At 38.7% G+C, this 27,958-nt stretch overlaps 3 protein-coding genes across 13 annotated transcripts in view; 1 reads left to right on the forward strand and 2 right to left on the reverse strand.

Moving 5' to 3' along the window:
• Window positions 1-73: 73 nt before the first annotated feature.
• Window positions 74-5,452, reverse strand: LOC307005467 (uncharacterized protein). Of its 2 annotated transcripts, XM_079625674.1 has the most exons (4): window positions 5,299-5,452; window positions 5,148-5,183; window positions 2,182-3,132; window positions 74-1,639 (listed from the first exon to the last, which is right to left on the reverse strand). In XM_079625674.1, the coding sequence occupies exons 1-4, from the start codon at window positions 5,433-5,435 to the stop codon at window positions 871-873; spliced, it is 1,893 nt and encodes a 630-aa protein (XP_079481800.1). In that variant the 5' UTR covers window positions 5,436-5,452; the 3' UTR covers window positions 74-870. The 2 variants fall into 2 exon arrangements, with proteins under 2 accessions (XP_079481800.1, XP_079481801.1); XM_079625675.1 differs by lacking the exons at window positions 5,148-5,183; window positions 5,299-5,452 and adding an exon at window positions 3,296-3,424.
• On the forward strand, window positions 4,766-10,602 carry upk1a (uroplakin 1a). 4 transcript variants are annotated; one of them, XR_013799279.1, is made up of 9 exons: window positions 4,766-4,810; window positions 5,369-5,457; window positions 5,543-5,743; window positions 5,872-5,946; window positions 6,272-6,379; window positions 8,190-8,366; window positions 9,170-9,253; window positions 9,695-10,098; window positions 10,381-10,602. XR_013799279.1 is itself a non-coding variant. In XM_079625681.1 (8 exons), exons 2-8 carry the CDS (start codon window positions 5,395-5,397, stop codon window positions 9,740-9,742), a joined length of 756 nt encoding a protein of 251 aa, XP_079481807.1. In that variant the 5' UTR covers window positions 4,766-4,810; window positions 5,369-5,394; the 3' UTR covers window positions 9,743-10,602. The 4 variants fall into 4 exon arrangements, 2 of the variants coding, with proteins under 2 accessions (XP_079481807.1, XP_079481808.1); XR_013799280.1 differs by having other exon boundaries at window positions 9,695-10,054; XM_079625681.1 differs by having other exon boundaries at window positions 9,695-10,602.
• Window positions 10,603-11,206: 604 nt separating this feature from the next.
• arhgap33 (Rho GTPase activating protein 33) overlaps window positions 11,207-27,958 on the reverse strand; it is a 55,154-nt gene continuing 38,402 nt past the window's right edge. For 6 of the 7 annotated variants that reach the window (XM_079624773.1, XM_079624768.1, XM_079624767.1 and 3 more), the window contains 12 exons: window positions 25,621-25,770; window positions 25,409-25,511; window positions 25,102-25,246; window positions 23,659-23,741; window positions 23,423-23,530; window positions 22,472-22,617; window positions 18,376-18,532; window positions 18,124-18,263; window positions 17,930-18,004; window positions 16,754-17,505; window positions 16,454-16,634; window positions 11,207-15,848 (listed from right to left, as the gene is read on the reverse strand). In XM_079624773.1, coding sequence (XP_079480899.1) covers window positions 13,159-15,848; window positions 16,454-16,634; window positions 16,754-17,505; window positions 17,930-18,004; window positions 18,124-18,263; window positions 18,376-18,532; window positions 22,472-22,617; window positions 23,423-23,530; window positions 23,659-23,741; window positions 25,102-25,246; window positions 25,409-25,511; window positions 25,621-25,770 — 4,730 coding nt within the window. In that variant the 3' untranslated portion in view covers window positions 11,207-13,158. The remainder of the gene's footprint in view (window positions 15,849-16,453; window positions 16,635-16,753; window positions 17,506-17,929; window positions 18,005-18,123; window positions 18,264-18,375; window positions 18,533-22,471; window positions 22,618-23,422; window positions 23,531-23,658; window positions 23,742-25,101; window positions 25,247-25,408; window positions 25,512-25,620; window positions 25,771-27,958) is intronic. The other variant, XM_079624769.1, reaches the window with a different exon arrangement.

Consider the following 27,958-nt stretch of genomic DNA (forward strand, 5'->3'; position numbering starts at 1 on the left):
CTAAACTAAACTAAAATATAAAATAGGCAAAAGAAACCCAAGACATTTGTACAGACCAGAATATCACAAGAGACAGGTTTTACGTGGGCTTTTAATAATAATTCATAATTATAATAATAATAATTTGTTAAATTTATATAGCGCTCCTCAACCACCACCAATATGCAGCATCCACCTGGATGATGCGACGGCACAGCCATATTGCGCCAGAACGCCCACCACACACCAGCTTACTGGTGGAGAGGAGACAGTGATGAAGCCAATCAGTATATGAGGATGATTAGGAGGCCATGATGGACAGAGGCCAAGGCGCAAATTTGGGATTTTTAATGACCACGGAGAGTCAAGACCTCGGTTTAACGTCTCATCTGAAGGACGGATTACATGGGTTTTTACATTGTACAAGGTTTACAGTTTACACGTTTTACAGTTTACAAGTTTTACCAACCTGAAATTTTTCAACCAATATCATAAATGGGTAAGAAAAAAAATACCATGCACTACCATAGCTTGCAAAAATGTATAATATTTACAGCATTGCCAAGATTTTGCAAATCTGTGAGGGTTTTGTCCCAAACAATTATCTAAATGAGTAAATGTAAATATATATATATATTTAAAATATATGCCTAAACAAAAGAATTTAGGAAAATATTAGTCTGAAAAATAAAAAAGTGAAAGTAATAATAAACAGCACATGCAAAAAAACACTTTAGTTGCATCTAAATGGTTCTCATTTAGGGTTGAAAATATGCTTGGAAAGTGATCAGTTAAACAAAAAGAAAAACCTCCCAAATAAAGCATGCGTGTGCATGGGAATATAGTTATTTTTTTATCTTTAATTTCTAAAAAAATAAAAATAAAATTTGATTACATAGATTTGCAAGAATCTGATCTTTTCCAGAAAAAATCTCCATCCAGTTGCTTTGATACATATCTGGCAAGAGCAACTTTCTTATGACTTGGAAAGGCTGAATTCAATGTCTCTTTTAGCTTGGGTAAGTCCAAGGTTTCTGGATGGTGAGCAGACACCAGAAACAGGTTCTGCTGGAGACCCAGTTTACCCAAGACTACCTCACTCCATTGCCTCACCTCCAAGACAGACTTTTCTTCAATCAAGTCCGCCATGGAAACAACCAGGTAACACTCTTTCCCCAGGGAGGACGCTTCCTGCAACAACTGTATGGCTCTCAATCGAAGCCTTGAAGAAGACACCAGTATGTATACATCACACAAACTGAGCACAGATGCTACTTTTTGAGCTTCAGAAGAGCTGGACGCAGAGGACAGGCTTTCAAGATCACTTATTTTTCCAAGCCCAGGAAGGTCCCAAAGACGGATGTTGGGGGACTCAGGGTAGGGATACTCCACAGCTTCTTTGGTAATTTCAATGACACCGGTTGAGGCAGCTCGTTCATCCCCGTTCTCCAGGCCCAAGAGGGCATTGACCAGGCTGGAGCTACCACAGCCCGTCTCACCCAGCACACCGATATCCAGGCGGAAGTGATCGAGAGCTGCAAGGATTGCCTGAAGCTTGGAGGGATTGTCTGTAAGATCTCTCGGCTGTGAGAGCTTGGAGATCTGATCAAGATCATCCTGGTTTATCTTCCTGAACTTCAAAGCAGTAGAAACCACAACCCTGAGAAGTAAATGTAGTGAATTTGTTAAATAAGTGACATGTGAAGGCATGTCAAGGCCAAGTATGGTAACCCATATACTCGGAATTGGTTCTCTGGCTCCAAGTTAGTGCACACATATTAGGAGCAGTGAGTAGTGAACACGCACGCACACACACACACACACACACACACAGAGCAGTCGGCAGCCATTTTTGCTGTGGCGCCTGGGGAGCAATTGGGCGAGCAACCCTGGGTTGGGTTATTGTTAGGTTTGGATTAGAGGTAGGGAATGGGTTATAATTTATTTTTCCAGGACTAACAAAACATCATTGTTTCTAGAACAACATTCCAGACAACCAATTAGATTTTACGGCTAATGTTACAGTACGCCATTTTTATCATCCTATCTTTAACCTCTAGTTTAAGGGTCAGGTTATGGATAGGTTTGGATTTAAATTTTTGTTTTGTTTATTTTTGTTCCAGAACCAACAAAACATATAGAAAATCAATTTGTGTCACATGACAACATCAAACATTTCAAAACACAAGAAAGTTGACTTACTGTGTGTCATCAAACAGCAATTTAGGAACCCGGATTTCCTTTGTAATCGCCACCAGAAACTGACTAAAAGCTTTCTTCCGAAGGTCAGGCAGGGCTTCAGCAAGCACCCCGGCAATATCCTTCATCTTCACCAATTCTGGATCTTGGGAGGCGTCAGAAGGACTCTGGCTATCGGTTGAATCAGCCATCTCTCCAAATGCATCTTTCCTTCTCTTCTGCAACTCCAGTTTGCGAGCTCTCATCCGTTCCCAGGCGCAGGTCATGCACGGCCCTGTAGGCTTCTCCTCAACTACGTCCCAGTCCTGCTCAGCTTGAACCAGAAAAAGAGACTGCTGTCTGTCATGCAATTCCATTTTGAGCCACATGTGGTCCTCCTCGTGCCGTTCTGTAGTGAGAACCACCAGAACATCGTAGCGTGTGGAGTCATTCTGCTGGTTGGTCTGCTTAATAATAGAATTTGAAGTTGGATGGCCCTGCACGGTCCATACACGAACATTTGGTATTTGACGGTGTAAAATCACAGAGTCGAAATCAGGATTGCCACTCCCAATATATTCTGTATGCTCCGATATCCGTACATGTTTCCTCCTGCTGCTCTGGTGGTTAGTGTTTAACTTAGACTTTGTACTATGTTCCTCATCTACACTTTCATCTTCTTCCCAGTCTTCATCTGAGTCTTCCTCATCCGTTTCTTCTTCTTCCTCTTCATCATCAGTATCCCATTCCTCCTCTTCAATTTCTTCATCCGGCCCACAGATTGCAGAAACCAGCTGAGCGTTAGCCTCCTGGGTTCCTCCGGTCACAACTATATCTAAAGGGAAATGCTCAAAAAGCCGTAGAGCCGTCACCAGCCTATTTTCGAATCCAGGTGCTCTGAAGGAAAACCTCCATGGGGCTAGCAAATATTTCACATTTTCATTTGAAAGTTTTTCTTCCATCTTCAATTTTACCCTGAAAAAAACAAAACATTTCATAATATAGCTTACATTAGCTACACGTTGTAGGCTACCTACTGCTAACACCAATGTTATACAGGCCTAATGAATGAATTTGACAAATAGTGTTCACAAATCAAATATGGTCAACAGAACATAATACAGTATTCAACTCTCACCTGTTCTCGAACAATAAAAGAGCTGCAAAAGCGCGTCCTCAGTCCTTAAGTACTCATGGATGAGTGTGTTTGCAGGACAGTCAGCTGTGCTAAAGTCAACACTTTGACTATGTTTCAAGGCGACATTGTAAACAGTTCTCAGGGCGTTTAAGTTTGCTAAAGCATCTTGGCATATACTTAACTCTAATTAACCCATTTATTCCCAAAGTTTCTCCACATAAGTTTTAAAAATTCTGACTGATTTTTGTGTTTTTAAACCTAGCATTTACAGACCAAAGTTTCAGGAGAGGTAGAATTCACAACCCCACCTCAGAATTTCATGTCTTTAAAACTGTAAACATTATATGTCATCCCTAAAGCTAAATATTTCCTAGATGTGTCCTTTTTTTTGGAAAATATGAGTGATGCTTGTCCATGCAAATATCGCCACCTTTATGCTAATGTTTTAAATGTTTTTAAGCACATTGCTAAAAAAATGTTTTGAGAGTTTTACACATTGTTAGCCAGATGTACTGTAGGTGTTTTGAGTGCTTCAGTGTGTTGCTATGACGTTCTGGGTGGTTGCTTACTGGCCCAAGTCAAACAAAACCATTATCAAATTTTAACCATGCTTTGGTCCGTTTGATATCTTGAGTTTGTTCAATGCTAAGAATGAGAAATATTTACAGTGATGCTAACCTTATTCAGTACTATTAATGAAATGAAAAATATTGTGGCATTTACTGTATGAATGCATATTATATGCTGATGTGGTGTGAGAGTATCCAGCAGGGGTCAGCATTTTCTTCCTGTGCACAAAAGCAACTTGTAATGTAAATTCAGATCTAATACAAAAATAGCACTCCAAGGTTCACTGTAAAAAAAATATTTTCATGATTTCTTATCACAACTTTTTATCTTTTGTCAAATCAACTTTGATAACTAATGTGTGAAGATGACATACTATTATGAGTTTCTGTTCATTAAACCATTCTTCTTCATTGTATTAATTCAATTTTTGAATTACAACGAACTCAAAATTTTAAGGCAACAAGGTAACCTGCTTTTTTAAGGTAAACCAACATTTTTTTTTTTACAGTGTAGGATTTTAATTGACTTTTTTATTTATACATTGTAAAAAATATATAAATATTTTTATCCAGGTCAGTATGTGGATTTTATCTCTACAGGCTTTTTAAATTGAAATCCTACTTTGATGGCCTATTATTTTTGTATTCAATTAAATATCCTTTATCCAAAGTACAACTATTTTGCATGCTTTGTTTATATGTAAATTTATATGTTTTTGGAAGTAGACACTCCTAGGTTATTTTTCAATCATTTTTAAAAGATGACATTTGGAATAACTGAAAGTACTTGGTGATGAAAACACAGGGAGTGACATTGCCCAACCCATCTCATGAGGTCTGTACAAAAGATGACAAATAGTTTTGACGTCATGAACGTGTCCACAAAAGTCAGTGAAGCGAATACCAACAGGTAGAGGAAAGCAGGTGCAATCTCAGACTGGAACAGGTGGGTCCCACTTATTTCTATTTGTTTATTTTTACTGGCATATTAGTCCACTCCGCTTTTGCTTATATGTTTGTTATGGATTATTTATGATCAATTATATAGTGCATAATTAGTGTTTAAGAACTGTCTTAAAATCAAAAGTTGCATTTTTACAGTATGTATTAGTTTAGACAAAATGAATGAAAAGGCTTTTTAAACATGTATTCTTGGAAGTACCATGTAAATAGCAGGGTATAAATTAATATGGTATTGCAATTGGTATTTCATAATTCTAGTTATGCACAAATACTTTCTAACGAGAAGTAGAACTAGAGTCTAAATAGAACTTTAAATTCACCTGTTATTCCCGGGCTTTTCCATGATCAAGAGAACTCTGAAATCAAAATAAAACAAATTAGTTTTTTTGCCATATTTGTTTAGGATATTAAATAGGGACGGTAGTAAATGTTTAACCCCCAACTCAGAGTCACAACATATCAGGCTTTTACCTTAAAAATAATCTTGAGCCTTTTCCTTGTGCTGGATGTCCATCCTGACCATTATTTTGTTTTTCTTCAGGAGAGAAGCAGAGAAACACTACAGCCATGGGAGCAGGAGTCTTGACATGTTTGATGGTTGTAGTCATTATCTTGAATGCAATCGCTGCTGTAAGTCTGAAATAAAAGAATAAATAGATATGTTAGTGATGTCAAATATCTTGTTCCCCGTACTTTGAAGTATTTTCCTCTTCAGGCAGCTGGACTGGCATTATTCGCAGTGGCCATTTGGGTGGCAGTGGATGGGTATAAGCTCTACCCCATATCTGGTGTCTCAGGAAAAGATGACATCTTTGCTGCAGCCTGGATTGCCATTTTTACCGGCTTTGCTTTCTTCCTCACATGCATCTTTGGCATCTTCGCTGCCCTGAAAAGGAGCCGTGCACTCTTGATGGCGGTAGGTTTTTAACTGAAGTCGTTGAAAAAGACAGCAATCCTAACCATTTTACACAAGAGATTAATCACTATTATTCAATATTCAATTAGATTTTTAACCAATTGCTGTTAACTTTCATCCTCCCACAGTACCTGATCATCATGTTCATCATCTTTTTGTTCGAATGTGCTTCCGCCATCACAGCAGTGACCAACCGAGATTATGTGAGTAGAGTCACCAGCCTCTCTGTACTGTACAACTACAAGTAAAAGAAAAGAAAATAATTTACTCATCAAAGATGTGGCACACTTGGACCAGGGACCTAGGGACCCAGGTTCAATTCTGGTCTGGGTCGTGTCCCATTCCTGCTCTCTCTTCCTACACGTCTGTCGCTTATATCCTATAAATAACTTGAAAATCCCATTAAAAGCTTCTCATTATGTTGATCAAATGTGATAACCCCTTTAAATGGAACAACTGTAGGTTCATAAAGGAGAGAATTTTGCATTAATTTTCTTCATTTTTAAAATCCTCTTTCCTTTATTATAGCTGGTTGGGAACAGTAACCTTGTAAAGAAACAGATGCTGCAATATTATGCAGACAACAGCACAAGAGGGAAAGATATTACACAGACATGGAACAGAGTGATGGAACAGGTAAGCAGAACACCCATGATGACCTCTTGACTTTTCAATGAACAACCACCTGTCAGCTGCCATGCGGCTAAAACTGAAGCACGTAATATTAGGGAAGGAAAATGTTGATATCTTCAACTCAGATCTGATACAACATGCCTTTCTGTTGCTTCTCAGATTAAATCGTGATAGTGGAGAAACCAGTTTTATTTCCCCATAAACCTGAAAGAATAACTTGCAAACATTCCCTGCCCCTCCTCTCCTGTAATATCAGGACATGTAAGTTTCCAATGTGAGTTTCCACCTTTAAACTGCTTGGAGTTAAAATTTCTGCTGATCTGTCGTGGGATGCCCACATCAAGTATACGGTTTCGAAGGTGTGTCCTAGAATCCACTATCTCTGTGTTGCTAAAAACGCATTTTAATGAAAGTATTTTTGACATTTATACGGCCAGTTCTTGAGTACGCTAGCCCAGTATGGGGTGGACTACCTAAATGTCTCTCTGATGAGTTAGAGAGGGTCCAAAAACGTTGCTGTCGGATAATAGGTGTTTCAACTTCTACTCTTCCATCACTGAGTGAGAGGCGCGAGGAGGCCACTATACGTACTTTTTCTAAACTACTCAAGGACATATCATCACCACTGCAATGTTTCCTGTCTGTGGCCCCTACATACTTACTACGGCAGTGTAGGGAATTTGTTGTGTGTAAATCAAAAAGACATGAACTTTCTTTTATTCCACGTGCTCTTAAATAGTTATATAAATAACTTATAGGTTTTTGAAGCCTGATGTATTTCAGGTTTTTCTGTGCATCTGTTTTACTTCACCTGTTATTTTGTTTTATTTTATATTTTAAATGAGGTACATAAGGTTGTCTTGAGTATGTTTAGTTTGATACATTTCAAGGTTTTGTTCCCCAATATCATGCCTTGTCAAACTCTAAATAAAACTAAACTAAACTCATATTATAATGGGTTGCTAGCCTCAATAAAATCACTGAATTACAGTGATTTTACCACAAGAAAAGGAGGCTGAGGGAGTCATGGTTCACTCTCAGAAAAAAGGTACAAAAGCTGTCAAAAGTTCTAATCTCAGTACTTTCTGAGAGACAAGTTTACAGTTCATGTCAAGTTTAGGTTTACAACCAGGTTAGGTGCTTGTACATTATTGTTAATCACATATGGTTTTCCTCTGATTTTAGGGATAATGGGCTTTATGCACAGCTGCACTACTTCCTGAACTTTAGCCAGCTCCTTTGTTTCCTGTCTGTAATTATTGGACAAAACTGATTAATCCAGGTGTGCCTGACCAACAACCATAAGACACACCTGGATTAATCAGTTTGTCCAATAATAGCAGACAGGAAACGGGAGCTGGCTAAAGTTCAGAAAGTAGTCCAGCTGTGCATAAAGCCCATTATGGGCAGGCTTAGGTTTAGGGAGGTAACGTTAGCCTATGAGGGTTAAAACTACATTTTCTGACAGGAATGTTGTTCCAGGATCAACAAAATCTTACTTGTCAAAATCACAGTGATTGTTTTGAACAACCAAAACTGAGGCAAAATCCTATTGCGTAAACAACAGTGACAATCAAAAATAAACATTTTATTTTAAACTTTTTCTTCAAATAACACATCGTGAGCAAAAAAATTCCAATACCTATATTGTCAAAAGTTAAACGATGCAAATCACATTCAAACTTCCTTTTAAGTCACTTTCAAAACAAAGCAGCATTCTGTTGATTGACGCAGCGAATTCACTTGATAGATTAATATAGAATTCAATTGATGCACATGATGTGACTGGTGTTTTTTCTACTCCTGCCTTAAGGCCGAGTGCTGTGGAACAGACGGGCCGAAGGACTGGTTAGAATATGACTCTACCTTCAGACAGAAATTTGGCACAACATTCCCCTGGCCCCTCAACTGCTGCAAGAGACTGAGTAACTTTGAGGTGGAAGATCGAGAAGGCTGTATCGTTGGCAAGAGCAGCGCCATGTTCACAAAGGTACGTCAATGACAAGGGGTCAGGCCAAGGCCCGTCCACACCAAGAACAGTAACTAAAGATAAGCGTCCACACCATAGACTGTAAAAAAAAAGCTCCACAACAGCGGACGATATCGTTCGGTTTATTCTAAGCGCGTGCTTGTCTGTTACTTTAAATGCTCGAGCTCGTTACTGCAGGATGCATTATGATTGGCGGTCTATGTTTTTATCGTTCATCAGCTGGATAAAATCGTTCTGAAAGTGATTCCAACGATAACGTTTCTCGTGTGCCGTTATCGTTATAGCTTTGGTGTGAACGGGCCTTTAGTCTTGTAACATGTCAGTCACCTGCTTTACTGAAGACAACAGGCAGCGCCATAGGCTACTATGACCTGCAGGGAGTTACAACTTTCTTTGACAGTGGTTCTTTACTAGTGTCACAACAAAAGGAGGTCTTGAAAATACAAATAATTTAAATTGAGAGGCAAATAGAGGTATATAAAAGAGATAGATACAAAAATCTAAATATTATTCACATTAATAATTCTGCATGCTGTTGGGCTTATGTCAAGATTAAGAAATGTACTTTTTTGTTTATAGAATTTTTTTTTTTGCTACTGGCTCACCTTATAAAATGTCATATGAATCACAGGACTTGTTATAATAGGTAAGCCAGCTGTGAGCAATGTGGAATGACAACTTTATTTTCAGTACATCATCCTGTCAGATGCTATGGCAAACATTTAGACGCCTCACTTTATGTTAGGCCTAGCCTATTCAGGGGTGCTTCTATGTCAATTTTTTTTCTTTCTTTGATATTTCAGGGATGCTTCCAGTACATTGAATCTGTATTAAGCCGTTACACCTGGGCTGTGAGCTGGTACGGTTTCGCCGTTCTCATGTTTGTGGTAAGTCATACAGTATAATCATTATTTTTCTAAATGACCTCTATACATCCACACAGGACATGTTATTGTTGAAAACATCTAGATGGAACACAAGAGTCTTCAGCTGCATTTTTAAAGTTCAAAGTTCAAACTGCTTTGAAAGTTTGACGGTGAAAAAAAAAAAAAAAAACTGACATCACAAGATAATGACAACCAGTCACAATTTAATGTTTAATGATGTGGGAATGAAACAAACAATATATTGACTTTTTATGTCTATTGCATGATTTACCATTAGTTTATTTTTCACGATTATCTTCATTTGGGTGCTTTAATGTTGAAATATGCAAATTGATACAAGCTATATATATTATATTTTGGTTATTTATTCTGCCCTTGAGAAATTCAGTTGCAACTTACTGGATATTCACTCTTCTAACGCACTTCTGATCTGTCCTACAGTTTTTCACATTAGTGATCGCCATGATCTACTACATGCAGCTGGACTAATGTACGGACTCAGCAAGTCACATCTACATGTGCCGAACAGCACAGATGCTTCCACTAACGGCGTCACAGAAAAATACAGATGATTGCAGACTGTACACAAGTATCCTGCAGCATAATAATACAAACAGCACTTTTTCCATTTTTGTTTTATCATCATACATGCTGTTTTATGACCTTTAATAATTTGTACATTTAAAAATGTGTATGTGTCACATAAGGGATGTTCCAGATTCAAAACTAGTTAATCTTGATTAAAAGCATTTTTGGCTAAATGAATTGCTATAATGCTCAATTTTTTAAAACTTTAATAGAGTAGTTATGAGATAATTTTAAACCTTTATTAACAATATTGATCGGTAACACTTTACAATAAGGTTTCATTAGTTAACATGAACTTATAATGATCTTCTACAGCATTTATTAATCTTTGTTAATGTTAATTTCATAATTTACTAATACTTTATTGAAATCAAGTTGTTCACATTAATACACTATGAACATAAACAATGAACAGCTACATTTTTATTAACTATTAACAAAGATGAATAAATACTGTAACAAATGTATTGATCAGTTAGTTCATGTTAGTTAATACATGAACTAAAATTAAAGTTAACAAATGAAAACTTATTGTAAAGTGTTACCTATTGATCAAACAGGTTCTTCAAATGACTGTATGAATTAATTCATTTCCCTTTATGCCACTACACTTGTATTTTTTTCGACATGAATATTTAATATAAAATTTGCTTTAAAATGTCTATTGAACAATCAATAGAACATTGTTTTGTATGATATTTTACAGCACATCTGTTTTAAAACATACATGTTTCTGTTTATCAAATAAACATGTAACTGTGCTGGTGACTCTTCATGTTTCATTCACTGTCTGTAGTTGGAAAAGGGCAAATGATCGCAGCAAAAATAGTCGCGGGTTGCATGCAGGTACATGCCCTAGGAAAATAAAGCATTCTTAAGAAAGCAAGAATGAAAAGACAACAAATGCCTGGCAGCTCTCCACACCCTGAACCACCCAAACCGTTATTGCTCAGGCTAATTATCTAATGCCAATATATTGTACATGTATCAATAGAAAACAGAGGAGGGATTGTTAGCTTGCATGTGTCTGTTTTAATTTATACTCAACTGGGAGTGTCACCTGATACTCAGAAACAGACTGGTTTTGCAGGATTTCCATCAAGCAAATAGCTCAACTTCTCTCATATTACCGCCTACAAGCTCCTATTTTAGAGGGTGTAGACGGCAGCACTGTAAGCCCTGTGAATTAAAATAATCTCAAAATAACAAAACCTAGAAAGAACACGTCTTTTAATAGAAAATGCAAACAAGCAGCCTCAGGAGCATCCAGGTCTGCTTCAACAATAGGAATGTTATTTAGTCAAGTAATTGTCTTCACAATGTCACATGGTAAGTTTTTTTTTTTTTTTTTTTTTCATTGCAATTAGTACCAGGATCACAAAAAAAGAGATTAATTCAAATACTTTTTCCTGCATTTCAATGAGATTTTCCCTAATATGAGTACTGGAATAAAGCCCATCATTAGGCTACCTCCTCTAACACAAAAATATTCTGTTCACCAAAAAAGTAAGAAATCATCAAACTCATCAATAACGGGTGTCCAAGGTTTTAATTCACATATTTGAAAATTATACAAAATAGAATGAACTGCCTTTAGCAAAGTGCTAAAGACTGAAGGGGAGATTGTTGGACATGAACAGTATATACCCTCAAAGCCACATGCATGACCTCTCTCACTGGAACATACACGCTCACAGGTCTGCTGACACACATAGGTAGCATTAATATTTTTAGTGTTTTTTTTTTTTTTAAGGAACGTATCCCCCTTGGTTATTCACTGCATAGATATGTATTAAAACAACAGAGATAACAGACATGCAAACACACCGTATCATACTCTCAGTCATACACACAATCTTTCTCATTTAGACCTTGTATACTCAGGACTTTCAGGTGCGGAGCTTTGGAAAACTGTAAATAAGAGCAACCGGGCTCAGAACCAAGTTTGTATCCAACTCATCAACATTTGCTTTCTTTCATAATGAAGGGTTATTTAAAAGATGATCAATTATTTAACAAAAGGCACCAATTACTAAACAATTCTTTATAGAATCCACCTCTGTCAAATTTTAGAAGAATTTCCAGGACTACAAAAAGATACTATAGTACTTACTAAAAAACACAGGAACAGTACCAAGCCCAGATAGTGGTAACAGATTTAAAAATAAGAATAATTTTATAGTCATCTAAGACTTGTGTTGTGGGCATTGAAGGGATTTTCAGTGTTTTGTGGTGAATAGTACGAGTTATTCTATTTATTCCATGTTGCTAGGTGAGGATTCCTCCTTCAAAGAAGCCCAGGGATGTCTGGGAGTGACACAGGGTGATGTGACCTACCTGAAATACTTGCTTTGGATTAGAACACCAATATTGATACAAAATCATCTGACGCATTACTTGAGAATGAGCAGTACAGTACCTCACAGAAATATGCACTCTCAATTATGCACCTTTCCCAAAAATATCAGCAATTACCGTTCATTTTTATGTGCTTAATGTCAGACACTCTGGGCGAGACACACTCATTCAAATTCACACACACTTAAAAAAATAATAAAAACAACAAATAGGTCACAAAGTCCTAACCTTTACATTCTTTGAAACAAATCAAGAAAGGCAAAATAAAACTATTCACATTAACTTTTTCCAATGAAAACTTACAATAACTTAGAAACATCAACAAAAAAAAGCAATTAAAAAAATGGAAATATCACATTGCTGCCAAAAATTAAGAAAACAAAAACTAACCATCTTCATAAAGTTTCATAAAACCACTAGCATCTCTTGGTTGTTTTTATCGTACTTTGAGGAGGAAGAAAACATTAAGCTTGTGCCCCTGTACAGAATGATCTAGTGTCAAAAAGAACCTTAAACCAGACAAAACAGAAAGCAGAAAAACAAAAATTAGCCACACTGAGCAACGTCCTGTCAGAGGAATAGCAGCTATGCACCTCTCTGACTCCCTCTGCTGGACAGCACAGTGTGTTCTGGAATGTTTTCATATCTAAGCCACTTTATGGTTCACTTCTTTGATACTTTCTGCTTTATGTCTTATTCTCGTACACTTTTTCCACTCCAATATGCACTCTAATCGCAGGACAGCAATGGGGGTTTTCTGAGACAGAAACACCAGTAAAGACATACGTACCCCACTTAATTTTGTTTCTGTGCACCGTCTCCGCTCTGGGAGGTTAACAATTTCTTTCACAACATGTTAACGTGTACAGGAAACATACAAGTCTAGTGCTTATACTGGTTTACGTCATATTATCTTATTTTAAGTCTAAAGAAAGGACTTTTTGTGGCAGTTGTGCTCTTTAGCAATAACTACGGGTCTGGCCTTCAGTTCGAATGGTCCAATTGGGCCCCGGCAGGCTTCCCTGCCGGATTAAGCCTCTCTGGTTTCGCAACCCCGGAGGTCGGAGAGCAGGATCCAGGACATCTCGTCGTGGTGTGTTTGGATACTGGGGAAGCACTGACCCTGACTGGAACGTGTATTGGTTAGCAACTGTCTGGGGCCCGTATCCTCTTGTTGATCCAAGCGCTAAGTTAGAGAAGGCCACTGTAGGTGGAGTGCATGTGTGGGAAGCTTCTGGGAGGCCTTGAGGGCCCCAATTAGGGTATGGGGGGTCCTGATAATACGGTCTTGGGGGATAAGGATTAGGGTTTGTGCTTTCTCCCTGTGAGACTGGGACAAAGTCTTGGCTTCTGTAAAACTTAAGGACTTGGTCACCAGATGGCATGACATCAAAAGCTTGTCTATACTGGCCTCCAGAAGATCTCCGCAAGGGGTCTTGACGTTGGAAAGGTCCAGATCCCTCTCTAGGTGGCAATTGACATTCAAAGCGCCCACGAGAGGGTCCTGGAGTGTAGATATTGTATGCAGGTGGTGGTTGTTGCTGCTGGCTAGGGTAGGGATTTGGAGGGTGCTCGATGTGCGGAGAAGAGGATGAAGAAGATGGCACAGATGGACCCTCTCTTTCATCCTCTGCAAGCTTTTCAATTAGCAAGGAGGCAATTTCCTTTCCAGTCAGGACATTAACAGGCTCTGAGCTGATACTTTGGGGATCTGAGCGACTACGGAAATGCATGGCAGTGGAGGCCGACGCTGCTATATTGATCTCTTTGGAATCTGAGGATACATCGTTCTGGGCAAGGTTGTCGAAGCTAATTGTGGGACTTTCATGCTCTGAAAGTTTCTGCTTGTCTTCCGGTTGAGTCTTGGAAGGTAGTTCCAGTGTCTCCGATGCTTGATCATTTTCGTCAAGGTTTGTGGTGGCCCAGCTCTTTGAATTAACCCCAGACCCTGGTGGGTTTGTAAAAGGATAGTTGACGTAGATGGGCTCAGGCTGATCTTTCGTGATTCCTTGCACCGGTGGTTTCAAAACCAATTGCTGATGCAGGTGTATGTCTTCCGGCCTGGATGCCTCAAAGTACCGGTAACACACCTTCCCGTTTTCAAAGTAGGGGTGAAGCTGGGAGGCAGTGTGGTCTGCAGAAGGCGAACGCTGTGGCCGATGCAAGCTACGTTGGTGAACGGTCAGAGGCATAATGCCTGCAGAGGAGCCCACTACACTGGATGCAGGTAAGGGATGCACTTCACTGCGGGGCAACCTGACAGATGATGATGTCTGTCGCTGAGGACGAGGGTGGGGAGGTTGTCCTGATGATCCGTCCTGGGAGCGATGGTGAGAATGGGAAAAGGAGAAAGAGTGAGAATGAGAATGTGCTGCGGCCCAAGCTCGTGTGGCCTCAGATGACCACAGCTGGGGAGCCCTACTGCCCACAGGTCCTTGGGGATTGTAAGGTGGAGGGTAACCCCTGGAAATAGGTCTTTGATTGGCTGGGTCAGTGAGACGGAGGTTTCCCTCCAGATCCAGCTTCATATTCTGATAGCTGTGGCGTGCATAGCTGGGTGGCACTTTTGGATGCTCAGGTGCACCAATCTCATAGTAGAAGTTCTCCATCTTGGATGGGTCTTCAGAGGGGACAACCGTTCTGATCTGAGTGGACTGAGTCTGTTGCTGCTGTTGTTGGGGAAGGTGTGCAACCTGGACAGCTTGGCTGGCCATTCTGGCTGCATGATAACGAGACAGCATGTCAGAGGTACTGCTAATGCGCTCAGAGAAAGCTCTGGAAAGTGGTGTGTTTCCTTGTGGAGGCCCTGCCAAGCGTCGAATGCGACTGGCATCCAAGGACCTACGCATGTAATCATGCCGGTCAGTCTGAGAGAGTGGAGCCCTCAAGGGAGCAAGATCAGGGGGCTTGGGTGGCACTTTAGGGCGGGTGGGCTGGAAGGCTCGTACCTGGGCCAGTGGAGAGCTCTCTGATTTGGAGTGTAGGAGCTGAGTGTGTGGCTGGGCTGCAGGCTTGGACTGGCCACTGGATTTATCCTGCTGAAGCTGTGGAGCAGAAAACTGCCGACCATATGCTGGGGGTTTTCTCTGAGAAAGGATGGCTTCGCTGGAGGAGGGTGGGCTGGATTTTGAGGGTTGTGCTGAAGAAGTTGGCTCTTCATTCTTGTAAATGGGGCTTGGGCTTCGCTCATTCTCCTCAGAGGAACTGGCAACTGACAACTCAGAATTGGATGTCCCAGAATCAGAGACTGAGCTGTCAGAAGAGAGAGTTCCAGAGTTCTGTCCAGGTTGTGACCTTGGCTCAGTACCATGCGATTTGTCTGCAAGCTTTTCAGCAGCAGTTTCACCATCATCATCATCATCATCACCCTCAGTCTTCCACACAGACAAGGGGCGCACCGTGGAGTAGATCTGATTAGGATCAGTAGACAGCAGAGCTCCTGCATCAGCAGAGAGGGACCTCTGGAAGCGGACGTCTGTCTCAGGGGAGGTTCCACTCTGACGGGGGCGGTATGGGGGAGAGGCACCTTGCCGCAGTGCCTTGTTGGCACTTTCAGCCAGAGCCAGAGCCATGAGGCGTGCAGGGTTCTTGGGGGGAGGAGGAGGGGGCTGCTGTGATGGAAGGGGAACACCAGTGGGACCAAAGATACCTGAAAAAAAGGAGAATAAGGAATTGGGAAATAAGTAGTTACTTTAATCAATTATATGTTTTTAACATTAAAACAGAGGTTCCCAAACTTGGGGTGCACAAGAAAATTGTGGCAGAAAGTTATCTCATAAATGAAATTGGCACAACCTACACAGTGTATGTTGGAAAATTGGCAGAAATTGAACATGACATTTAAAGCAATAATTTACTGATTGAAAACTTCACTAAAATGATATCACTACATTTTTCAAAGACTTGGCCTGTCTGCCTAATTCTTTACACTCTTCATGAAGTCAACATACGAATGGCAATGTATAACTATCTTCCATTACTCATTTAATTAAACTTTATTTATGAATTTAAGAACATCTATCGCACTTAAATAAGTGATATTCATAGCTGAAATATAACCATCTTCTGATAAACTGAATGAAAAATTTCACATGCCAAGGTGTATTTGGTTATAGTTAAAAATGTGAATATGGCTTTAGATATTACTATATTTTCAGAAAAATGCAATGGTGGTACTTGACAAAAGTCAAAGGGTGTGCAGTCTGAACAGTTTGGGAACCACTGCATTATGCCATAATCAGAGTGTATACTCACTAGGACCCTTGATCTTGGCGATGGGGCCCAACTTACTGTTGAGCTCTTGCTGGCAGCTCTCTGTGAGCTGAAAGTCACATGACCTCAGGAGCATAGATATCATCTGGGGTGGCTGAGACGGTCCACTGCTTGGAGGTCCAGGTTGCAATTCGCCAGCTCGTCCACCAATCATTTCCAGAACCTTGAAAGTTAAAATGGTTCACTTATAGATCACTGCACAATAAACTGGGATTGAGGTCACCTACAAAAGTATTAGTTCAAATAATACCACATACACAACAAAATCAACAAAGACTTCACCTTGGCAGGTACACTGATGGAGATTGGATCAGAGATGTCCATAGGGGGGGATTTAGGCGCTTTGGGTGAAAGTGCATGAACCATTTTACGTGTAAAGGAACGCCTCTCCTGAGGGGGCTGAGAAGGGGGTGCAGAGGCCGCTGGAGCTGGCGTCTGGCTATGGGATGGGCTTAGGTTTGACTCGCCCTGCTGGGCTGTGCTTGCGGGGGCATTAGTAACTGCAGACGGCCTGTGTTGACAGAACACTTGCTGAGGCGGAGCTGCTGCAGCCAGGATCAAACTCCGACGGGCTGCAGCCTCTGATTGGTTGAGAACCGAGTCTGGATCTTCTGTGATTGAGCGCTGGCTTCCAGAGCGGGTGTGGCCTTGATGGCTCAGACAACGGTATGGAGGGGGTGCAGCTGCAGGAGGGGACTCCCTGCCGCTAGGAGCGACGGCCGTGCTCCCTAACCCTATTGGCCCATCTTCCAGAAAGGTGGGGCTAAAGTCAATGACATCTTCTGCCATCCATGAGGTGGAGGGTTCCTGGGAGAAATCAGGCAACATGTACACACCTTCCTCATCCTCTTCATCTTCATTTTCTTCCTCATCAGCATCATGCATTTCCTCAGGCAGCAGGCTGTCGTAAGAGCGGCTTGGATGAATTCTAGACGGGGAGTGCTGAGGAAGGAGCTGCGGATCAACAGAAGCAGCCAGAGAGAGACCATCACTGCTGGAGCGAGGTCTTCGTAAGCGTTGCATCTTCCCCTGACCTGAGAGAAAAACAGAGCATCATATATCACTCTTACTTTTCAATAGTGTATATGTATGCATGTGTGTATATGTATATATATATATACACACACACACACACACAGTATATCCAATATTATGATTTATACACTCACGTTTGATTACGGTAATATAATTATTTGATGTATAGAAAGTTCAAAAGATTAGCATTTATTTTAAATATAAATATTTTTTTAACATTATACATTCCTTTATGGTCACGTCTGATCAATTTAATGCATGCTTGCGGAATAAAAGTGTTAATTTCTGATTAACTGATCCCAAACTTTTATATTCTGTATATTCACACAATTTCATAAGAATAATGAAAAATCTTATTAAGCTGCTCCCTGGAAATTGATTGATCAACCAGGGCATTAAAGCGTTACCAAATGTCATTCATACCTGCTCCACTGTGCTGAGAGGACAGGGACTCCTCACTCTTTGCTGACCTGAGCGTCACACTGTCCACCCTGCAACCTAAAGCAGACAATACAACACTAAAAACTGAGCCATTTTCCTCTGACATCAGGAAATGACATCAGAATCTATTTAGGATAAAGTACAATCTAAAGAAACTAGCATGATGTCTTTTATACCTGCATGAGACGTAGTGGGCTGGAATAAAGAGGTGATCCTGGTGGGTTTACGTCGACCTGCCGCTGCAGGTTTTCCGATGGCAAAAAACGTCTTCCAGCTCCCGCCTGCTGACTTCCGGACCTTCATCCCTCTTTTCCTCCTAAAAGAAACACGAAATAAGTTAAATCATTTATTTACTAACAAATTTAAAGAATTTAATTAATAGGTTAACCATTCCTTTATAAGTCATTGATTTGTGCAAAGAAACCCACTTGTCTGCAGGCAGGTCCAGTACAGTGTGAAACTGGCTGATAGCGTGGTGAGGAGACCCCTGAAGGAGAAGAGGAGCTTGTGTGCGAGCCTGTGCCTCCTCCAGAGACAGAAGCCTGGTAGACACAAACGACTTGGGCCTGGTCAGAGACTGGCGTGCTGTGGAATGAAAGAAGAAAAAAAAAAGATTCAGATTCAGCAAGCCAACGGACATATGCGAGTTAATGCAGTAATGCAGCGAAGAGCACAGCGATTGATAACAAACAAACATGATACATGGCAAACGACAAGACATCTAAGCTTCAACAAAAAACATCAGCTCCTCCAACACTTCCATAGTCTGTACAGCTGTACTGCAAAAAGCTTTGTAGAAGAAATACAAAGGCGGGCCAACAGACAAAATTTAGAGTGGTTAAGGCCAGAAACAAACTACGCAAGTACACAAATGCACACTTTGCCGATGCTTACCGTAGTAAAACTTAACATGCATTCTTGCAATACTGTGTTGAGTCAAGTAATGCACATTATAACGCCTCTTATGGCAGTGTTGCGAATGCAGTGTATATTGTTTTGTGTTATGATTTGTGCTCGAACACATTTCCAAATGTAACAACGTGTAAAACTGAGATTGCATAGCTAGAAGCGCTTATGTTTGTGTACTTGCATAGAGTTTTTTGGGCCCCAGCAAGCCTGTAAAGTCTGGGACATCAGACGAGAAGAGGAATCCAAGCCTACAAAAGTATCTGACACAGAAAAATACCTAAATGTCACTTTACCTGCTGTAACTGTCTCAGAGTAGTCGACACAAACAGATACTCTTTTCACTATCCATCCATCCCATTCACACATCTTACCAAATGATTTTCCTCAATTTCCTACTTAACGAAAACCAAATTTACATAGTGGAAAAGGTCAATTAGTAAGAACCATATGCTTAATATTCATACTTTGTTCTCCTTCAAAATTAATAAATTTTTGTCAACAAAGGGATTTATTGCCTTATATCTATCTGTGTGCTGTACAATTTTCACATGTCATTTACATAGGCAAAATAGGATTTTACAGAAGTCCTTGAACATTAACAATGGTCATAAAATAATCCATCCATGTGGAAAATTACATTGCTAATGGCATACGCTACTGTTCTAAAGTTTGATATTGGTACGATTTTTGAAAGAAGAATTTTAAAAGAATTTCAAAGAACTGCATTTATATGAAACAAATCCTTTCTATATTTTTAAATGCCTTTACTGACCATTTTGAACAATTCAGTGTGTCCTTGCCACATGAAAGTATGAATTTCTTCCTCCCCCAAAAAAAATCATATTGACCCCAAACTTTTGAACAGTAGTGTAAACACACAGTCATGTTGAATCGGAACAAAAAAAAAAATGCGAGCATAGATAGTATCGTTTGGATCCCTGCTGGAAAAAAAGATTTACATTTCTAGCTGGTCATTTATGTCATTAGCTGGTCTAGATGGTTGATCAGCTAGTCTACAAGCGGATAAACCTGCTTTGTACCTGCTAGACCACCTTGAACCAGCAACAAACCAGATATCATATTCCAAGCTGAGAGATTCTCACAGGACACATCATGTTTCTCTTTAATAGACGTCCATGTACAAATGTTTTGCTGTCTTACTAATTTTTCAGAAACAGTATATGGAAGGTAATACACCTATAAAGCGATTTTCTGAGTTAGCTTTTTTAACTCAATAAGTACTGTGTATATCCCCTTAAGCTGGTTTGACCAGATTGTGAATTGAGTGTCCACTGTGGGGTCAGAGAGTCAGTCTGGATCTCATATCACGGAGAAGCGTCGTAGGTCAGGGTCCAGATAAGAGGGGTCAGTCAAACAGGACTCCCCCCTCGCCTCTTGAAGACTAACCAGGCGACTTCGGGGCTGGCGCGAGATCTTGTGCTCCGCCCCTCTTGTTGCTATGGAAACACACAGCTCTCTCTCAGTAAGCCTCACTTACACATGAGTGAGTCAGGCCAGTGTAAATAAGTTCAACTGTGTTATGTTAGCCAAGTTCATCACAAGAGAACAACTTATCAAATCACATGTATAGTAGGGCTGGGAGTGGGAGACATTAAATAATCACAATTTATTTGCAATCATGTTGAAGGAAATAAAAGGTTTACATCTCCTTGTCCCGCAATTTGCAAATATGTGAGTATAATGACAGAGATTTTAATCGTTTCTCTGATTTAAATCTCCCTAAAATTGCATATGTGTTTGGAAGTCTACAGAAACATGTGTGATTAATTAGCATTTCATTTTATATTAAATGTAATATTAGTGCTGTCAATTGATTTAAAAAATAAACTATGAATTTACATGTCAGCAGTTTGATTGAAATGATGGTTCAAGCCATTTCAGAGCAAATACACTGTTCAGAAGTTTGAGGTCTGTGTTTTTTTATATGTTTTTGAAAGAAGTCTCATACTCATCAAGGATGCATCTATTTATTTTAAAAAATACAGTAAAAATAGTAATATTACATATTTATATGAATTTTTATTTAATTTATTCCTTTATAATAAAAAAGTATATATATTGCTGACTCCAAACTTTTGATTGGTTGTGTAAATATCATGATGAATATCATCAAAAGGTTAAAAATATTACAATAATATAACAAAATAATTTATTTAGTCATATCACCCAGCCCCAAACAATGTTGTTCAACCTGTTACAGCCATTTAATATTGTGTCACAAGGGATAAAAAAAGAGAGAGAAGAGATGAAGTCACAGGTCTGACTGCAGTAGTAACGCATCACTGTTAAGTATGAAAACAAAAAGAACTGCATCTCAGAAGGGAAGACACCAGTGGTGAAATATCAGATGTCACTTTAAACCAAAGACTGGCAGAGGAAGTTAATAAACATTCATGTTAATCTGTGGCGATTCTGTAATGAAAACAAGTCAGAGGAATCATTACGTCTAATACTTTTGCTACTATATTGGTTTAGACAACTCTGTTCCAAAACATGGTGCACTGTAAACATAAGCAGCATCCTTACTAAAGTATTATGGGATTGGCTTCTCTGAAGGATACAACATTTCTGCCAAAATAAATGATCTTTGAAGGCAGCAAAATTAAGTTGCATACCTTTTTGCCCACAATGCCTTAAAATGCTGCTGACAGTATGTATGCAGCTCACTAGGTTTTGGAACAAAACCAACATCACTGCCCGTTTAATGAAAGTGCTATTTGAAGCAGAGCATGTCAGGAAAGCGGAGCGGTGTGATGCTCCGTTCAATATTTTGCTCTATGCCAGTGCGCTCCCGCTCAATCCCTCAAGGCCCATGCGACCGCTCACCGGTAAAACAACGTTTGTTCAAATCCTGCTCGGACAATTTTTTTTTTTTTACTATACTGTACGTCTTTCTGTTTGTAATGAATTTCTTGAATAAATGTCTCAACTACAGTAGGCCTATAGATAAGTTCTGATATGTGTGGCTTTAAAGCAGTATTGTATAAAGTGGTATAAGTACGCGTGACGTGACTGGATAGTGCCGAATTGCAGAGCTCGTTCAAACATCCACATCGCTATGATCAGATGCTTTCTTTACTGCTGTTTTCTCACCGCTGTTATTTTTGTTGTATGTTTATTATTTTATTGAGGAAATCTGCTCACATTTACATATTCCTCGAAACGGCGCTATCACAAGTGTGGTCGGCGTCAGGATGTTTGTTAACAGTATATCGCTGCGACAATATTTTAAAATTATTTTTACCCCCAAGCAAAGAAGAAAAGAAAAAAAACTTTGCTGCGAGTATATCACAAAATTAATCTTCACTAACTTAGTTTCACTCTCCCTTTCAGTTCTTAACTTTGATGTTTACTCCACATCTATGTATGCCTATAAGGTTCGCAACTTCATTAAAACAATATTTGAATTTCATAACCTTAGACCTACTGCTTATTTCAAGTGTTCTCGAAACAGCATAAAAGGGCATTCTGGGTTGAGTGAGTGGCCCTGAACGGACTGAGCGACAGAAAGACACCGGACTGAATGAGTGGTTTACTGATGAGTGTGAACATCTATGGCGGAAAACAAATGTGTCCTTTTCTGGTTCAACATACCTGCATTGAAACGTCCAACAGAAGTGAAAGAGTCACTGAACAGAACCTCCACATTGCTGAGCAGGAACTCCACGACCACGGACTGAATACGCACTTCTTTAAACGGATCAGCGCCGGTTAAGCCTGCTGCCTCAATTTCTTTGGACCTGTCACAGAACAACAGTAGATTCTGATTTACACAAAAGAGGTTTAATTTTAACCCTCAGCCTGTACTAGTAAAAGCTACAACAAAAAGCCGAAAGGATTTCAGTATTTAATAACAGATTTATTAATTTCAATGTGTTCAGTTCAACAGTAAAATATTAGAAAAAAAACAAAACACACTGATAATGTTGATAGGGATGGACCGAAATTTAAATTCTGGACCGAAACAAAAAATGAGATTAGGCATCAAATTATTAGACCTATAAATCTAAAAATTCACAGTAGAAAACAAAAATTATTTAAAATAATTAAAAAAATATTTTTTTATTTATTTATTTAATATTTTTTATTTATTAGCACAGAAAAATATTTCATCAAAAACAATTTAGTTACAAAGTATATTATGGCTACTACTGCTAAGAAATAAATAAATAAAAAAACAAACTAACTAACTAATACATAAAAACATTTATTGAGCATAAATTATTTTATTACATGAGGGAAAAAAAAGAGACCCTTCTTATCTCAGATTTAAAACTAGTACAACTGCCTGGTACAGTTGTAAGTAATATACATATTATACTCAAATATCTGACGGCAGAATGCTGTGAGTGACCAATAAGAATCAAATATTCTGTCTGACCAATCAGAATAAAGTATCCAAGACGGCCATTACATGAACTGCTTCCAATATCAACCTAATCATGGCTATGCTGATAGTTCAAAATGAATAAACAAGCAAATAAATAAAATACTGCTATTGGCCATTATGGATATTATCACCAAAACATTGTTATAATCACATACCTGAGCAGGTTTGGGGCCCAGACGATGGCCAGATTCTTAATGTGCATGTTAGTCTCTCCACTGCAGGTGGCCAACCCGGACAGATGTTTGATGAGGTACTCCAAAGTGCTGAGAGACAGAGACAAATGAAAACACACCCCTTATTGTCAGAAAACAGCTCTTTCTGTCACACTTCAGTTTCACATCAATGTCAACAACAGGTGACACAACTTGAATGTAGTAAGTATTGGGGTTACCGGTAGTGAGGAGGAGGAAGTTGCTGGATAACATCATGCACTTTCACCATTCTCTCTTCATCGGTCATCTCTCCCATACATTCCTGGTCAGACAGAAAGATACAGCTCGCTTATTAACTTAAAAACATTACTGGACTTGAGAAACATTACTGGAAGTTTATTTTCGGTAAGATTCTTTTGTAACACTTTATTTGAAGGGGTGTGCATAAGACTGACAGGACATCTTCATAATCATGACATGACACAGGTTTTATGCATGTTTATGACAACTGTCATTAAGTGTGTGTCATTCACTCAATTATAACATTTTTAATGCAAGCAAATATGACATTGTTTGAGATATCTTTGTCATGACAACTTGACATTACCAAGACAACATAACCTGTCATAAATATGTCATAAACATGACATAGCAGATTAATGAACAAACTTAAGAAACTATTTAGCTTTATGGACTGAATTTGTCATTAAAATGACATTTGAATGACAAACTCAATTTGTACCACTGTAGTTGAGGTCAAGAAAAATATTTATGACACAGTTATATAATAATTTGACAGAGTATTTACACTTAATGACAAATTCAATTTGTACCATTGTAGTTGAGGTCAAAACATTCATGACACAGTTATGATGGCCTCATGACAGCCAATGTCAAAACCAACCACATGACAGTTTAATGTAATGTTAACCCATAAAGCTAAGTGGTTTCTTAAGTTTGATAAATAATCTGCTATGTCATGTTTATGGCATATGTATGACAATTTATGTTGTCTTGGTATTGTCAAGTTGTTATGACACTGACAGGTTATGATGTATTGGTTTATCAAGTTGTTATAACAAAAGACATCTCAAACAATGTCACATTTGCATTATAAATGTCATAATTGAGCTAATGACACTTAATGACAGTTGTCATAAACATGCATAAAACCTCCTTCATATTCATGACATATGTCATGTCAGTCTTATGCACACCCCTTCAAGTAAAGTGTTACCAATTATGTTCACCACAGCAGCATTTATTTGGTCAATAAAACAGTAATAGTGTGAAATATTTAAATTTTAAATAACTTAATGCATTCTGAAATGTCATTAATTAAAAAAAATAGTTTTAATACAAAATGTATCATGTACAAAATGTATTTCTTAATACAAAGCTGAATTTTCAGCATCATTGCTCCAATGATCCTTCAGAAATCATTCTAATATACTGATTTGCTGCTCAAGAAACATTTCTTATTATTATCAATGTTGAAAACACTTGTGCTTCTAAATATTATTGTGGAATCCATTATACATTTTTGAAACACAGTTCATTATAGTGTCCAACTGTTTCCAAGATTATTATCTGAAAACATGAAAAATATATTCGGCCGTGATATTAACATTAGCATTAACAATTATATGAACATAACTCATGCTAAAGCCAGAATTACTTACAGCAAACTTGTCGTAGAGTTGGTACGTGAGGAGAGGATTGGGCAGCTCTCTGAAGTAGAGTTTGCACAGTGAGCCAACACAGTGAATATCCTGCATGTACACATCTTTCGTCAGGTCCGGAACATTTTCACTGTCAAACTCATGTCTGATTGGAATGAGATGCAAGAGAATAACATATGTCATGGTCATGCATAAAAAAAAAAAAAAAAAAAATTAATTACCCTTAAAATATCATTTTAAGTGCGGACATAATTCGTCCGTGACGACCTTTATATAAACTTCCAGAATAAAGTATGAACAGACACACCTGAGTTTCTGTATGTTGGAGGACACACCAGAGTGTCTGTAGATCCCATCCACCACACCGTGCTTCTCTATGAACTCTGAGCAGCTCTTTAGGACCTGCGGCACTGAAGTTTGACCACAAAATATATCACTATACATGTAGAAATGACACTTTTAACAAGGTTCCCATACATCCCTTTTACAGCACATAGAGGAAATAATCCGTTTCTGTACCGTCTTGACCAGAGTTGAGGAGATGCTCGCCGAGGTCACAGCCGAACACCCGTTCTTTCAGGATTCCCCTCTGCTTTAGCTTTTGTTTGGTGGGTCTGGACTTCATGAAGGTGCGCAGGAAGCCCATCAGCTTGCCATGTTTCTTGGACACTGCCAAAAGGGGGCGACAGAGAGCTAATCAGGCAATTGAAAATGTGGACAGCACACTATCACACACTACAGATCACTGCTCCCCTTCACACACTCAGTGGGGAATATCTTTAAAACATACTTTACTTGACAAAAATGTGTTCATTTGGGATACCCTTCAAGGACTGACAACATTTGAGGTGCACAGGTGAGAGGTTTTGAGCATGACATCATAAAAAATATATATATATTTATTATGAAAAAAACGATACAATACATCCAAATGTATTTATGGAAAATATATCAATATACATTTTAATTATAACATTTATAAAACATGTTAATATACTCAAAACCTCTACATTTAGTTGTATGACTTTTTCGATGTTTAATATGTAAATGAGTGTGAATGGAAATCTCTAAAGCTTCTTAGTAACAATTCCAGAAATGTATTATGCCAAAAAAATGCTACATTTACTATTCACCATGTTTATAGTAGCCAAATTATACATATAACAGTGCCTTATGCACTCCCTATTATTCAGTTGGCTGAAACCTGTGAACTTGGCAAAGCACTAACAGGCGACTGGAACGTACAGTACACAAGAAGTTTGAACATTTCCGCAGCTTTTGCTTCACGTGAGCACTCTGACCCCTAGAAAGAAGAAAACCACACCACAACACCTAAAAAAAGCCAACCAGTAAACTCTATTCTATGAAGCTAGTAGTCCGTAACTCCTGCAGGCTGTGCTCCATTTCTATAGATCAGTCATAGGTCTAAAAACCATACCACTGTGAGTAGGACTACGCGATATAGCTATAGATTAGTGGTTCTCAACATTTTTGAATTCTCATTACAGTCCATTATTTCAATAACTGAATGTTCTTTCGGGTTTACACTTTTTATTACCAATGAATTTACATGTATTTTTCTAGTTTGTGATTACAGGGTAAAAAAAATAAAAATTTGACTCCCCAATAGCAATTTATAAATCAATAAAATCTTTTGGAACCTAAAAAAATAATTATATACATTTATTTATAAATCACGGAGTCCCCCGCACATGACATGGATTGTATATCGTGGCCACAAATTAATTCCCAGTTCCCATGACCTAATACGTCAGCATGTTTTACTAATTCATTCCTTAGTTTTTAAGTAAATCGTGCACACAATATAATAAGTTGTTCCCTTGTTTTAGTTAAATCAAAACGAGAGAACAAATTAGTTTAACATGGCCACGATTAACTTAAACGAGCGAACAAATTAATAAATCGCTGGATCTAATTCTTAACTAATGGCCACGATTTAACTAACATGAATGAACATATCAGTAAATCATGGCCACAATCTACTAACACGAGAGAACAAATTCTTAATTTGTTGCCAGGATATCTACGTAGTTCTGTCATGAAACTCTAGATGATGCAGGCTAATGGGTCCTTAACGCAATATGATAATATTTACAGCGTTAACTACTTGGCACAAGCTTCATGTCGCATCTGCAGCCAATGAGCTTGCTGCTCAACATTTAAATGGCTGGTTACCATTCACTATAGCAGTTTGCTGCACACTTTCAGATTGCTTATAAACCCTCCACCTGTATATATCTGCTATGGGTAATTGATATGCTATTTGTGCAGCAGCAGTATGTCTTACATACTCAAAGCAGCGTATCGGCGTATGTATTGGCAGTAGCAAGTTCCTGTATTCGCTCTGCAGCAGCAAATCAACAGCAGCAGCAATTCAGCAGCAGCAGCAGCAGCATAGCAGATCTATTCCACCAAAACCAAATACATTAACATTGTCATATCCATTACCATGCTAAAAATATATTAAATATAGAAGTATATATATATATATATATATATAAAAAATGATACATATACATATATACATATATATATATATATATCATATGTCATATGCGGGGCTCCATAATATTTTTTTTTACATTTCATTAATTTAACTTAAAATGTAATTAATTTCCATGACTTTTCTTTTTTAAAGTCCCTTTTATATCCAAGTTGAAGAACTTTGGTGGCTAAGGAATGGCTAAAGTTATTTAGCTTGTGTTTTGTCTTATTTTAAATAATTTTAAGCCATCTTGCGCCCCTTTGGAAGTGTGCTGGGGCCAACTAGTGAGTCCCGACCCCCTGGTTGAGAACCACTGCTATAGACACTTCACAGGCCTCAGGGTCAATGACC

The sequence above is a fragment of the Phoxinus phoxinus genome, assembly GCF_949152265.1.
Source record: "Phoxinus phoxinus genome assembly, chromosome: 10".
Classification (NCBI taxonomy): Eukaryota; Metazoa; Chordata; class Actinopteri; order Cypriniformes; family Leuciscidae; genus Phoxinus; species Phoxinus phoxinus.

What these genes read in the sequence shown, in the direction of transcription:
- LOC307005467 (XM_079625674.1), bottom strand. Translation starts at nt 5,435, where the DNA reads ATGACTACAACCATCAAACATGTCAAGACTCCTGCTCCCATGGCTGTA. An exon ending in GGCTCAAGATTATTTTTAAG is followed by an intron (nt 5,184 to 5,298) that starts GTAAAAGCCTGA and finishes TTTTGATTTCAG; the next exon opens with AGTTCTCTTGATCATGGAAA. An exon ending in TTGCTGTTTGATGACACACA is followed by an intron (nt 1,640 to 2,181) that starts GTAAGTCAACTT and finishes TTTACTTCTCAG; the next exon opens with GGTTGTGGTTTCTACTGCTT.
- upk1a (XM_079625681.1), top strand. Translation starts at nt 5,395, where the DNA reads ATGGGAGCAGGAGTCTTGACATGTTTGATGGTTGTAGTCATTATCTTG. An exon ending in TCTTGAATGCAATCGCTGCT is followed by an intron (nt 5,458 to 5,542) that starts GTAAGTCTGAAA and finishes TTTCCTCTTCAG; the next exon opens with GCAGCTGGACTGGCATTATT. An exon ending in CAGTGACCAACCGAGATTAT is followed by an intron (nt 5,947 to 6,271) that starts GTGAGTAGAGTC and finishes CCTTTATTATAG; the next exon opens with CTGGTTGGGAACAGTAACCT.